Source organism: Arvicanthis niloticus, chromosome X, assembly GCF_011762505.2.
Source record: "Arvicanthis niloticus isolate mArvNil1 chromosome X, mArvNil1.pat.X, whole genome shotgun sequence".
In the NCBI taxonomy this organism is placed as follows: domain Eukaryota; kingdom Metazoa; phylum Chordata; class Mammalia; order Rodentia; family Muridae; genus Arvicanthis; species Arvicanthis niloticus.
The window spans coordinates 87,809,171-87,824,238 of record NC_047679.1 but is presented as its reverse complement, the minus strand read 5'-3'; the positions used below and the strand labels follow the sequence as shown (position 1 = coordinate 87,824,238).

At 35.7% G+C, this 15,068-nt stretch overlaps 1 protein-coding gene across 1 annotated transcript in view; it reads right to left on the bottom strand.

Moving 5' to 3' along the window:
• Nucleotides 1-15,068, bottom strand: part of Col4a5 (collagen type IV alpha 5 chain) — a 177,855-nt gene that overhangs the window by 32,720 nt on the left and 130,067 nt on the right. Inside the window, 7 exon segments of the mRNA XM_076918781.1 lie at nucleotides 148-228; nucleotides 4,571-4,697; nucleotides 8,942-9,081; nucleotides 9,731-9,820; nucleotides 11,070-11,168; nucleotides 13,605-13,754; nucleotides 14,968-15,057. Of these exon segments, the coding sequence (XP_076774896.1) occupies nucleotides 148-228; nucleotides 4,571-4,697; nucleotides 8,942-9,081; nucleotides 9,731-9,820; nucleotides 11,070-11,168; nucleotides 13,605-13,754; nucleotides 14,968-15,057 (777 nt within the window).

Sequence of the window (15,068 nt, the reverse complement as noted above, 5' to 3'; positions counted from 1 at the left end):
AATTTAAAAATGAAATTTATTCAGTTCATGCCCAATATGAAGTGATAAGTGAATGCGCACCATGTTTCTTGTTCACAGCAGGAGCAGATTTGATTATGAAAAGCCTTAGTCTTACAGAACAGCAGCATTGTCTTTCTTCATACTTACCTACTGGACCAGGTTCTCCAGGAAGGCCAGGGTTACCAGGAGGGCCATTCATACCTTTTGGTCCAGGAAGCCCTGGTGTTCCTAGAATAAAAACCTTAGTTTAAGAATTTTAAAAAGTACATTCACTTATGAGCTACAAATGAAGCTTAAATTTAGAGAATTAGCATTGAAATAATAAAGTTCAAAAATAAATCCAAAACATGTTGACGATTGCTGGATAATTTCAAATAAATTTGACAGGAGTTGATATCATTATATATTCATGAATAGAAAGATAATTCCAGTGATACTGTACTAGTGATACAATTTTTAGTATTCCATTCAATGCTTGGTTTTAAGTCCAGTCATCTGTTGTTGGACATGATTTTAATGTCAAGTTTTAGGTATAATTAATAAAGTGGCTATGGACATTTTGCATGGCATTTTTTTTGTAGAAATATGCCTTTATCTCGAGTTAATGACCAAGAGTGAAATTTCTATGTCAGACTAAGATTTGTATTGTGTTTAATTAAAAAAAATAGTGAGAAACAATTTCAGATTTAAAATAGCAATGTAAGAGACAGCCAGTCATTCCAGATCTATGTGCAATATATGTTGTAATAGCATAGTTTTATTTTAAAAAACAGCCACAGTGTTAGCCATGTGATTTTAATGTGTTTACTTCCATAACGACATTGGTCACCTTTTCGTGTACTGACTGGCCATCAGCATATGTTATTTTGTGAAATATCAGTTCAAAAATTTTCTCATCTTCAAAAATTGGATTATAATTCTTCTTATTGAGTCACAGGAGTTATTTATATTTGCCAGATTTTAGTCTGTCTTATATGTCAAGAGTTTTAATCTTTAGCTTTCCTATTTATTTTTATAATACCTGCTGCTTTGATAAGCAGAGTTTTAAATTTGGCTTAAATTAAATCTTTTAATTATTTTCTCTTGAAATTGTTGTGTTTTATATTTTAAGAAAACTTCATTGGTGTCCAGAGAGATGGCTCAGCCAGTTAAGGATCAGTTCACAGCCAAAACACCAAGCAACCTTCATTGAATAGCCTTTACTTTCTTTTTTAATTGGATATTTTATTTACATTTCAGATGTGATCCAAGGGGATCACATTTCTCCTCCACCTAGGAACCACCATCCCATCCCCACTCCTCCTGCTTCTATGAGGATTTGCCCCCACCAACCCGCCCACTCCTACCTCCCCACCCATGAATTCTCCCACACTGGGGCATACAGCCTTCACTGGACCTTGCAAGGACTTCCTCTCCCACCTATGCCCAACAATGCCATCCTCCCCTTACATATACAGCTGCAGCCATGGGTCCCTCCCTATGTGCTTCCAGGCTGGTGGTTTAGACCCTGGGGAGCTCTGGTTGGTTGGTATTGTTGCTCTCCTCATGGGGCCGAAATCCCTTTCAGCTCCTTCAGTCTTCTCTCTAACTCCTCCATTGGGAACCCATGATCAGTTCAATGGTTAGCTGTGAGCATTAATCTTCAATCCTTAATGAATCCTGCCAATCCATGAGCATGGGAGACCTTTCTGTCTTCTGAGATCTTCTTTGATTTACTTTCCATATTGGATTTGTAAAAGAAATTTTATTCAGGTCACTTTATTGTATAACGGTTGGTCTTTTTCTATGTACTCTTATATTAATACGCTTACTAATCTTTACGCAGGTACTATACCACCTTAATTACTACCCACCTGGAGATCAGAGAGTGCAAGCCTACCAACAAAGCTTTTTCAACGAAGGTTTTTCTTTTTCAATACTATTTTTAATATTCAACACCCTTTCCATTTTAGAATTAGTTTTTTAGTGTTTTCTTTCTCTTTTTTGACTTAGTTTATGTAAATGAATGCTCTGCCTGTAGTGTGTGTGTGTGTGTGTGTGTGTGTGTGTGTGTGTGTGTATTACATTAGTGCCTGTTGCCCTAGAAAGTCAGAAAAGGTTATCATATGGACTGGAACTAGAGTTACAGATGGTTATGAGCCAATATGAAGGTGGTAAGTATTGACCTGGGCCTGCTGCAAGAGTAATCAGTGCTCTCAACCCATGAGAGAACTCTCTAGCTCCAATTTTTAATTGAGGTATGAACTGGAACCACTTTGAATTGATGGGCTACTCTTGTGACAACTCCAATTTAAAAAATTCTATTCTATGAATATGCTATCTGTATTATAATATGCATATATATTGTTATTTTCATTTGTTTAGGTATTTAAATTTTCTTACAGAAAGTTATGTTGTTTGCAATGAACAGAAAATACAAGCACTTATATACTCTTAAATACTAGAGGCCATCCAAGATGATATAAGCATACAAGGATCTCTTTTGCTATCATTATTATAATTTAAAAATCAGACAATTAACAAAAAGCTCTCAAAAACATATGAAAGTGACCATTAGCAGTCGGTATTGGGAGTGAAGAAAAATTGAAGTATAGCTGGAAGCGCAGTGTATTCATTTTCTATTGTTTTGCAAGAGATTACACCAAAACAATGTCATCAATCATTACTCAGTCTCCATAAGGCAATAGTGTAGGTACGGCTGAGGCAAGTCTGTTTAGTGATTCATATGGAGAAACTTAGGTATCTGTGTGGCTTGAGGGTATCTTGAAGAAAGATAAACTTCAAGTCTACTCAAATTATTGGCCAAATTTGATGTCTTGTGATTATAAAAGTAAAATTTCCATTTCTTTGGAGGCTTTTTGTTGAAAATCATTCCATTTTGCAGGCTCCTCACACTTCCACCCTGTGGATTTTTTCTATCTGAATAAGGGAGATCTTGTCTTATGTTGAATCTCTTATATTTTGACTCTTTCTGATTTGCCTCCTGTCATGAATTGAGGAAAATTCTTTGCTATTTAAAGAACTTATTTGAGGGCTAGAGAAATGGCTCAGCAGTTGAGAGCAGTCGTTGCTCTTATAGAGGACCCGGGTTTGATTTCTAGCACTCACATGATGGCTCGCAGCCATTTATAACTCCAGTTTCAGGGTATCTGATGCTCTCTCCTAACCTGAACAGGTACAAGTAACATATTTAGTATATATATATATATATATATATATATGCAAAAACCTCACATGCATGAGATAAAATAAATCTAAAGACCTCCATTACTATATCCATTACTATATGAGACACACAGAAGATGTTTTTATATATTAAAATAAATCAGTTTGAGAATTTTCTATTTGCAAAGTCATCCCACATCAGTACCTATATTACCCTTTGATTTAACAACAAGGAACTGTACATGTTCATGGGGAGAGGCATCTTAGAACTCAATGATATAATTGAATAATAAAATTTCTAATGAACGACAGCTAAAAAATTTTACTGGCAGTATATTTCAATAGATGAAAATATTGCATATAAAATTTCAAAAAAATGGAGTAGACTCATTGAACATATTCCAAGCCACAGTACAATATACTAAAGGAAAGATCAGTGTATTTTGAAAATGAGATAATCTACAACCTCCAGGTGAAAAACAAATATAAAAGGAGTAGAAGGAGTTGTAGCTTATCTCAATACACACACACACACACACACACACACACACACACACACACACACAGTCTTTCTACCTTGGATCACTTGAATTCACATCTTCCTGAAAAATGTGTTGGTCATATACAGTATTGGTGGCTCAGTTTTAAGCAAATATTTGTTAGAATACCCCTTTTTATTTATGGTTTGTAAAACTGTAAGTCTTTAAATATTTGATAGAAAGCATTATATTTTGAGGGTTCATGAAAAATGTGTGAACATCTTCTTGAAAAAAAAAAAACACGAGATCTCTAAAAGACCCATTTTAGAGTTAGCAAATAACAGGCATAAACTTATTTACAGACAGGAACACTCGTGTACTTTTCTCTACATATGTTATACTTCCATTAAAAGGTTAAAAGAAAAATAACCAACTACCTATCCATGCCACTGTGAAATTCGGAAGCCAAATTAAAAATTACACAGAAACATGAAACAACAGATACAGCAATCTAGGTCAGGCTGTCTACTGGACTACAGTGCTAAGTCTCTTTGCTTGAATGACTCAGTCCTTGTCATTTGAATGAACACTGGAATTGTTCTACCAATAGCTACCATCTGTGTACCTGTAGACAGTGTTCTAAAAGAATCAGCAGCAGGCAAGAGCCAGACAGAGTGCATTATCACCTGCAAAAATAGTAAAGGCTCCACCAAACAAGTGTCCCTGCCCACAGGATATTGTCCTGCTGAATCAAGAACACTCATTCTCTCGTTCTCATTTCATACAAAAAGGCATGTGGGCAAACAAACGTTAATATTTTACCTTGAGGTTATGCTGCTACTAGTATAGGATGCAATTTTGCTAAGAAGTTGTTTCCCATACTAATTAGAGTGGAAGAGAAAGGAAAGGGGGAAAGGAACACCTACCTGGGAATCCAGGCAGGCCTGTTTGACCTTTTGCTCCAGGGCTTCCTGGTAATCCAGGCAGACCAGTCTCTCCCACAGAACCTTTGATACCTGGGTTTCCTGGATATCCAGGCAGACCAGGTTCACCCTGAAAACATGAATAAAGAAAAATTAAAGTCTCTTCATGACCTTGGTTGTATAACAACGGAATATTATTTATAAGGCTTTTACTATATGCTAGAAATTCTACTAAGTGCTTTGTACAGATTGCTGCCCTTAATCATCACAGTGGTCTGTAGAGATACACTTGTCATCTCCATTAATAAATGAGAAGGCCAAATCTCAGAGTAGTCAAGAGCCTGAAGTCTTAGTAAGTAGCAGAATTAAAATTTGGAACAAAATCCATCAGATTCCAGAGCCCATGCTATTCCTGTGCTATGTGGCTATATCAATCTCACTAATTCTTACCAATCCTATTAGAAAAATAACATTGCCATCTGAATGTTATAGTGATGCTGTTAGCAAGCTGTAGAATCTGAATTTTGACTTTATATCTTGTAGTGTTCGTCAAAATATTCTTTAATGCAATGTATTGTTTATACAAAGCCAGTTGCTACACTAATTTCTAGTGGAAAAGATGGTTGTTAGTATAAACAATCTACCAATGCTTCAGTGAACATCTAGTAATCTGTATCTTTCAGGAAATCATTCTTGACAAGCTATCTATGTGGATCATGGGTGGCACGTAGCCAAAGATAGCTATGAATGTGTGTGGCTCGACACACACAAAAATACATGAACAGAAGACCTTTGCATTTTTTTGGTAATTTCATTATATAGTTCTTGACCATAAACTTAATAGATATAAAGTCAAAAGACTGAATACACATGTGATAGCTAGATTCATATCCCTCTATGAGTGTGACAGCTTCATATATAGAAATTATAACTTTAATTTCATTCAAAATATCTTTGTGGCCCCAGGCAATGTACATATTGCTATTTTTCCTCAACAAATATTTACATTATGTATCTTTCAATGCAGTCTTAAAAGAACCCCTACCCACTTAAATGGTTTTTAAAGTTTTCCTCAATACTTATGAAAACAGTGCAACATAATTCTCAATGTCTACCCCAATACTCACTGCTCTGCTCATGAGGATCATAGCCTCTTCAAGAGCACAATAGTGTTCAATATCGTCTATAAATTGTCTCCTTATACTTGTTTGGGTGAATAAGATTTGCCATTTGAAATGTTTGCATTTCTGTATTATGGTGATAGATGTTTTTTTAAATTAGTGACCCATTTTCTTGCCTTTTATTTCTTAAAAAACAATGTCGGGCTGAACATATATGTATTTTTTTTCTGATCCTTTATGAACCAAACACATAGCACATTTGGGGGGCACAAAATGGGTATCTAATATGACAACTTGGCTTGACTTGGTTTCACATTAGTTGTGATGTAACATTAGCATCTTAGCTACCATGGAGCTTCATCCTAGCCTGGCCTCAACTATTTATGAATGAATTAAATTTATATACCAAAATAAAACATAAAGAGAAATTCTAATATTCAGTTAGAGGCAGACCTGGAAGGTACCCAACCCACTTTTATTTATGATAAGTAAAGTATGGTAAATTCTACAAATGATACCAGTATTACCTCTATCCTTTAACACAATTTCTTCATCACCGTCCTGGCAAGAAAATTTTAAATACTTCATAAAGATTTCTGAAATGCATTAAATTTACTAGCTTAAGCTTTATCTAATATTTACTGGGGAAACTCTGGGTTTCAGAAAAGATAAGCTCTAAGAAATAAGGAGGAGAGGATTCAGAAAATCAAATGATTGGATCAGGAGTCTCACAGATCTCCATAGGAAAACAAAATTCAAGTCAATTTGTGCTTTTAGCAAAGCTAGGAGTGACTTGAATACAGTGAAGTTGCAAATTTTTGCATTCATTCTAAACTCAGCTTTGATATGGTTTTTGAAATGAAACATAGCAAACTTTAACAAGACTGATCTTAGCACTGTTTTTAAGGTTGTGATACTGTTGTATCACAATATAGTTTGTGCAGAATAGGAACTCCATTTAGTATCTTTTCTCTTGCTAAAATTCAAACTGGCAAGGTAAGTATGTTGACCAAAGTCAGTCTTTACTATATCTTATCTTCTAATACTACAATCTATGTCCTTAAATTATGGCTATAGTAGGAAAAACAGAAATAATAAATGGAAATTTTTTGATTGGATAGGATAAAACCCATATTCTTCTGAGTGGTAACATGAACCTTACAATGGTAACCCTCAGTTGGAAGTTGTAGTCCTTATCTGGTCATGCATTTCTATTGCTCTAACCACACACATAGATAATGATTAGCACAACTACTACAAAAAAGTTCTAGTTCTACCTTAGACCAAGAAAGTTAATGAAAGATTGTCAAGCAGGGCTTCTATACCATCCAGCAGGCCTGCTCTTAGCTAGGTACATAAAGAAAATAAATTATCTTCACTCTTATGCTTACCACACTCTATTCAAAATAACCAGAATATGTGTCCACCAACAGACAAATGGATAAAGGAAATGCTGTGCACTTAACTCTGAGTAAGCTCTAAAATAGCATGTCACTATGACAACATGGATGGAGCCAGGGAATGTTATGTTCATTGAAATCAAGCAGAGAATATAAGCTACGAGTAGAATGCTGGTTACTAGAGATTATGGAAAATAAACAGAAGAGGCAAGCAAAGGGTTTGGGCAACAAGTATGCAGTTAGTGCCAGATAGATGTAATAAATTTACATGGTTCATAACACTGAATATAATGAATGAGTCTTTGTGTTTCTGAAACATAGTCTAAAATAACCAGGAATTTAACAGTTTTCTGGACACAGCAGGGCAGTAGTCCACATGAACTTTAGCAGTTGTGACAGCATGTGCAAGACTTGTGCAAAATAGAGCCAGACAAACATCCCAGCATGGATTGTATGTACATTGAGGGGGGCGTGGACATGAAGTCCCACCTCTTGCAAGTGAGCTAGTGGCAATTCATGGATGCTGGGAGAGGAAGAGCCAGCTTTCTTCAATAATGTGGCCCCTGAGAGGTTACCCATGTTTTATCCATTATATGGCACTTCACCCATGCACAAATAAGCTCACTATTCTTTTTAATAACAAGAAACTGGTAGGAGATAATGAGAAAAAAAAGTGAAGGCAATTTGATTAAAATGCATACATGAAATTCTCTAACAATAAAAAATTTAAGGGAAACTATCTACCCAATGTATACACAAATCAAAACATTATAATGCTTTATTATTTATTATTCTCTTATAAATGTATATAAATATAATGTATCAACCAAAATGTAAAACAAAATTCAACAAAAGTCAGTTGATACAAATTATTTAAATACATTTTAGGTGCAAAATTCTACATATTAAATGTATACGTACTTATGAGTCTGGATGCAAGCATGTAATTGTGATATTATCCAAACGAAGTTACTGCCAATATTCTCTTTCTCACTCCCTCTCTTGTGTGTGCATGTGCATGAGGTAGTGAGTATGTGAGTGAGTGTGTGTGTGTATGTGTGTTTGTGTATGTGTGCATGTGCACGCCCGCATCCATGCACACACACACACAGGCACGCATATTTTGTAATAACAGTGCTTTAAAGAGTTGGGTATAGTAATGCATGCCTATAATCCAAGTAGTGGGAAAGCTAAGGTGTATTAGGATATAGAATTTAAGAACAGCCTGGGCTACATAATGAGTTCTAGGCCAGTCTGAGCTACAAAGTGAGAGTGCATATCAAAAACATACCAAAACCAAAACAAACTAACCAACCAACCAAAATCTACATAGCACATATGTAAAATTAATCTGAACATTTTAAGATGAGTAATACTGTTAACCATATGTACTGTATTGTACCAGAGATTGCTGGACCTCACTCATCTTGCTTAAATGAAGTTTTGAACATGCTGAACATTTTAACAAAATAAGGATGAGAGAGTATAAAATAAGTGCTTCAGGTTTTCTATGTATTTAGCTCTTCTAACTAAGGCAATATTAAGTTAATAGGGAAAAACTGATAAATAATACTGCAAAGCTTCTTGGCCAGGCCAAATAGTGCCACAAATAATTTAATACATGTATGTGAAAGGTGATGAACATAGAGAAAAATGGCACTGTATTTAAGATGATGGTTTCAGTATTGTCATTTATAACTCAAGAAAAGATTATTTATTGAGAAAAGGGAAGAAACACATCCTTTGCTCAGAACATGCCTTGTCACTCTGGAGTTCGTTTAGTGAAGAATTAGAAATGAACATAGTTAAAGAAGAGCTGAATCTTCGCAGACGCATGATCAGAATAGGATTACCTTTGGACCAGGAAGACCTGGAAGACCAATGCCTGAAACTCCAGGCTCTCCTTTACTTCCTTTCTGGCCAGGTAACCCTGGAGAGCCAGGTTGTCCAGGAACTCCAGGAGGTCCAGGGGGGCCATCTAAACCTTGAGGGCCTGTGGAAAATATGTAATGGATAATATTTAATAGGATAGTCTTTATTCATGTCAAACCTAAGATGAATGTGACCTAGCAAAACAATCTTTGGAAAAAATTCTGCAAACTGGGTATGTATAATGAGCCTCACACACAGGCTTACAAATCCACCTATTTCTAAAGAAATTTTAATGAAAGAAAAGAAGCTAGAGAACACATGTGTTAGTGAAGTCTAACCTTTTAATTTTCTTAAAATTCTGTTCTTTATTACTCACTTTAAATATTTTTTTGCAGGGAGAGACCTATACATTGGTTATTTTAGAGTGTGTCTCTATCAATGCTCAGGGCTCATATAAATTATCACTTAACTACATTTCCAGACCTTACACTTAACATCTTTTCTGATAAAAAGAGGTTGGGTCATAGGTCAGTTGGCAGAGTTTACTTGCCTTGTATAAATAAAGCTGTAGGTTTGATCTTTCATATATCATAAACATGGCATAGTGTCAAGCACTTACAATCCCAGTAATTTGGGGGTAGATACAGGAGGACTAGCTAGCTATGTAGCAAGTTCAATAATAGTCTGTGCTACACGAGACCCTGTCTCAAAGGAGGGGGGAACGGTGAATATTAATAGAACCTAAATGACTTAACTTTTTCATCACTCACCAGGAAAACCCATGTCGCCAATGTTTCCTTTAGGTCCAGGAGGTCCTGTAAGTCCTGGTGGACCAGGGAGACCAGGGTTACCCTTGGGACCTAGAAAAGTAATATTGATAAAATTAAAGCAAAGAAAGTGGCATCATGGCATTGGAAAAATTAATTCCATTGCATTATAGTCTACAGACATAAGTCAGTGGGAAATGGGCAAGGAGTACCTCAGAAGTCTTTTTAGTATCATACCAGAATATAATTATGCTAATACAGATCTTTAAACTCAACCTCATAAAAATAAAGGCAATTTTACTTGAGCACCTAGGTTCTACTCCTAAAATAATTCCATGCATTTTATGTTCTGTTTTGTTGCACATGTATAACTACCCACTTTCTGTTCTCACAGATAAATCCAATATAACAATGTTTAATAAAACATCAGCAGTAGGTTTGTGTCAAGACAGAGCCCCACTATGATAGGCCAGAGCGAGAGATAAGGTTCCTGCACTGATGAAGAGATGCTACATTGATCTGGATGTGTTTGAGGAGTCTACTTTGAATATCACCAGTGCTTGAGTTGAGCTGTGTGGTGTCACCTACACGTTTACCACTGCTACCATAAATGTATTTTTTCTCTTTTTTTCACAGTGACTTCCAGCTTTAGGTGGACAATGCAGAAGATGTTGGAAAGACTCCAGGAGTGAATCTATCTTTCTGATTCCATCAAGATAATGTGGTATATGAATAAGATGGCAAATCGTTGGCCTTCAGGGCTCTTTGAAGAGGATAAAAATCAGCTGTTTTCTATTTCCTTGAGGTTGAACTAAAGTAAAACAACTGAAAGATTTATTAGAATTAAGATAAAAACAAGGATAAGAAACTTGTTCACTATAAGAGCATTTGGGCTATAGCAGACTATAAGGAAGACTGTGAAACTTTCACCCTTCAAATTTTTAAAAATTAAAATTGTAATTATGTGTTTTACGTTGCAGAATAATGGACTTGTCTGATGTCAGCCAAGAACCAAAACCAACTGGAACAGGTGAATTAGTCAGGCTTCTACCAGATAATTATATTTCTATGTTGGAGAGTTTATAATAAAATTTAGCACCTTACTTGAATCAGAGTTCTAAATATATTATATTGTGAGAAAAATATGAATCTGAATAAGCAAAACGAAATGTCCTATATATCTTCTCTGTTAAAACTTGAGTCAAATGTCAACAATTTTTCCAAGCCTAGCTGCACTTAGCATGAACAGATCCAAATCATCATTAAATTGGAAAAAGACACAAACACTTCCTCGGTGATCTCTGTCAGTCACCAAAGTGCCACAGTGATGTATTTTCCATACCAGGTAGTCCTGGTGATCCTGGTTGTCCACTCAATCCAGGTTGCCCTGGGTCTCCTGGTAATCCCTGATAGCCTTTCGGTCCTGAAAGTCCAGGAATACCTTCCAAAGATAAGCATAAAAATCAAGTTAGGTTGATTCTTACTAATAAATTAAATGATTTTGCTAAAAAAAAAAAAAGCCGCTTAACTGTATGTAAGTGAAATGGAGAAACTGATGTTCTCTCTGTGTGTCTATCTCTCTATCTCTGTCTCTGCTCTGTCTTTGTGCATGTGTATGAGTGTATGTATGTATGTGTGTGTATTTACGTGTGTGTGTGTGTGTGTGTGTGTGTGTGTGTGTGTGTGTGTGTGTGTGTGTTGGGAGACTGCTGCACTTTAACCATTTTCCTAATTCTGTGCTCTGTGAACACAGTTCATTTTCTGACAGTCCAATTGACTTCCCAAATCAAGAAGATAAAGTTCCTAGGACAAATGAAAATCAAAAGACCACCAAAAGATGCAACAAACATCAACTTCATGATGATGTCTAGGGAATGTTATGGATAGAAACCACCCTTGACATAGAACTTGGAAGGGTAAGGATGCTCCCCAGGGTGTCAGCCAAGTTTTGGGAATAATGTAACAAACTTTCTTAAAATTGGCAGTGGTAGTTGCAGCATCTTTGCCTCTAAAATGATATAGATATGGATAATGAATTATTAAGATGCCCCTGGAAAGTAATAGGGTGGGAACTAGCCTACAATTAGATTTGATTCCCAGCATTTCAAACAAGAACAACAACAAAATAATGTTCAATGCCTGGCCCTACTTACTTGTATCAACAATAATAGTGGCCAAATTGGTGATAATTTGATGTATTATGAACTATTAGTTTTTCCATTTTTTACTTTCTCCCATTAAAAAAGTCAACTCTCTCTTTGTTCCTACATCAAAGTCTTTTATCGTTATTAGCGCCACAGTAGAATTCAAGTATATTTTACTGTCCTATAATTTGCAAAACCTGATTAAAAGATAACAACTAATAACACCAGGATCTGGTACAACTACTCAGTGGATAAGGGAACATGACACCAAGCCTAAAGACCTGAGTCTAACCTTTGTAGCCCACATAGTGGAGAAGTATAAGTTGTCTTCTGTAATTCACATGGGTATTGTAATATCTCAACAAACCAATCAGCTAATCAGAATTTAGTTTTTAAAAGAAGAGATAACTTAGAAAGACATTTCATTTTTGTTATCCTAAATTTTACCTCTTTTGGTACTTTTAGAAAAACTTTAACATACAAAATATTTTTAAGAAAAAGTTTCATTAAATCATGCTCAGTGAGAAGCTCATAACATTTACTTACACATGTGTCCACATACACACGTTTACAACTGACAACACTGATAGAACACAAAAAAGTTGCAAGTGCTTTTTCAAAAGTATGTTTCTTTTCTATATGTGCCTTATATATTAATTTATGTATATATATTGTGTTTTTTGATGAACCACATTATACTTATATGAAAAGAAACCAATATTTTTTACAATTTAAACTCATTATATACAGCGTTATACTATTATTATTATACTATACTATTCACCATCATTCGGTTTCTAGGCAAAAAAAAATATTTTCTCTTTCTATGCTTCTGTGGTACTTCTGGAATCTGAAAGTATTTAAGTTTATATTATTTATGAATGCATTTCCTTTGTATGTATTTATGTATGTGTGTATATACATGTTTATAGGTCTGTTTGCTCATATGTCTTGCAGGTGCACACAGAGGCCCAAAGTTGGAATTGATGTCTTTATAGATCACTCACCCCTTTGTTTCTTGAAGATGTGTCTCTCACTGAACTAAAAAGTCTTCCAGAGTTTGATTACCTATCTCTGCCTCAAAAGTGTTAACATTATAGGCAGGTGCCTGTGTTGCTTTTATGTGGTTCTAGGATCCAATCTCCAGTTTCATGCTTGCATAACAAACAATTCACTGAGTCAACTCCCCAGCTCCCCAAATCTGCTTTTAAAACTCCATATAGCTCATGACAGGTAAATGACAAAGAAAATATTCGAGCAGAAAGAAACCAATGAATCATCATGAATCGAGTGAAAATAATCAGTACCAAAATTTTATGTATCTAATTGATTTGTTGAACACAGTAACTCCAGGTTACTTCTCTGGTGCTTAAAATAAAATGTCAAGGTCATGGGAAGATGGCTCAGTAGGTAAAGGTGATTTGTGAAAAGTCCAATGTCCTGAGTTCAATCCCTGGAATTCACAATATGGATGGAGAGAACCAACTTCTGAAAGTTGTTATCACTTCTACATGCACACACACACACACACACACACACACACACACACACACCATACATAAACGTATACATACATGAATAAATGTGTAAAATCAAGCTTCAGGAACTGGGCATATAGTATGGTGAAAGAGCATTTGTTAGTATCCATATGACTGTGTTTGTTAGCCTGTGCTCTTCCAAAAATTAAATCTAAGATATGCAAAAAATATTTGTGAATATATCCATTCACTTACCTGGTAAGCCAGGCTCACCCTTTTCTCCTTTTGATCCCAGGAAATCTGGATGCATTGGTCCAGGAGGACCTGGAAGGCCAGGCTCTCCCTTACCACCCTTTTCTCCTGCAGGGCCAGGAAGACCTGGCTGACCTTGCATGCCATCATCACCTAAAATCAACAAAGCACATCAAATTTATTCATCTATAAAAATTATCATATGTCTCATAACTTAGGTAAACTTCTAAGCACTCAAAATATGTAAGTAACTTAATGTCTGCCAATAAATGACTTGCATGCATACTTGTTTATAAACTCAGGTAATAATCTCTCTGCTTTCTGGACTGTGATTACAGGCTCATAATAAGAAAACCCTAAAGTTCAATTCTCAAATTATGGGCTAATCATTTATAATCTTTCAGATATACAGATTCAGTATATCATCAAACTGAAAAAAAAAGACATTTCCAGCTTCTGGCTATTACAAATAAGGCTGTTGTGAGCATGGGTTTCAAATGGAGGGTCTGGGTTACTAATCCATAGTCAAAATTTCTGATGCAATACTGTTCCTGTCTAAAAGAACTGTAGGGACAAAAATTAAGAAGAAACTGAAGACAGGAGCCTAGCATGGCTGTCCTCTGAGAGGTTCTACTAGCAGCTGACTGAGACAGATGCAGATACTGACACCCAACCATTGGACTGAAGTCACGAACCCCTATGGTTGAATTAGGGAAAGGACTGAAGAAGCTGAAAGGGAGAGTGACCCCATAGGAAGATCTGCAGTCTCAACTAACCTAGATGCCAGGGGATCTCCCATCGATTGAGCCACCAACCAGGAGCATACATTGTCCAGTGAGGCCTGATTTATAGCAGAGGTCTGCTTGATCTGGCCTCAATGGGAGATGTGCTTGCTTAATCCTCCAGAGACTTGAAGCCCCAGGGAAGGAAGAGTCCTAATAGGGTGAGAGTACCCACTTGGAGGCAAGGGAGAGGAGGACTGGGATGATGAACCATGGGAGGGAGGACCAGGAGTAAGGGCAATGATTATAATGTAAATAAATAATTTTTAAAAAGAACATTTACAATGTGATTTTTCAAAAGTAAAGTCAACAAACTATAAGTATTTTTATTAGTATTAATGTCTTAAAATAATAAAAATAAAAATGTATTTTTATATCTTTTATCTTTTACATTTATTAATATATTTTATTTTTTAAAGAATTTCATAACAATATAAAATAAGACATTTTAATTAACATATCACAAAGAAACAAAATACTAAGTGTTGTTAGTTTTAAAATAGAGAAACCAGAACCTGTATTGACAGAACACAATGTTTAATTTTCTTTGTTACACATATATGTCAGTAAACTCCAGTTCTTACCTTTAAGACCAGGAGCACCACTTCTGCCGGGAATTCCCAAAGGTCCAGGTGGGCCTGGAGGTCCCATCATACCCATTTCACCTTTGACACCTTTGGAAAAT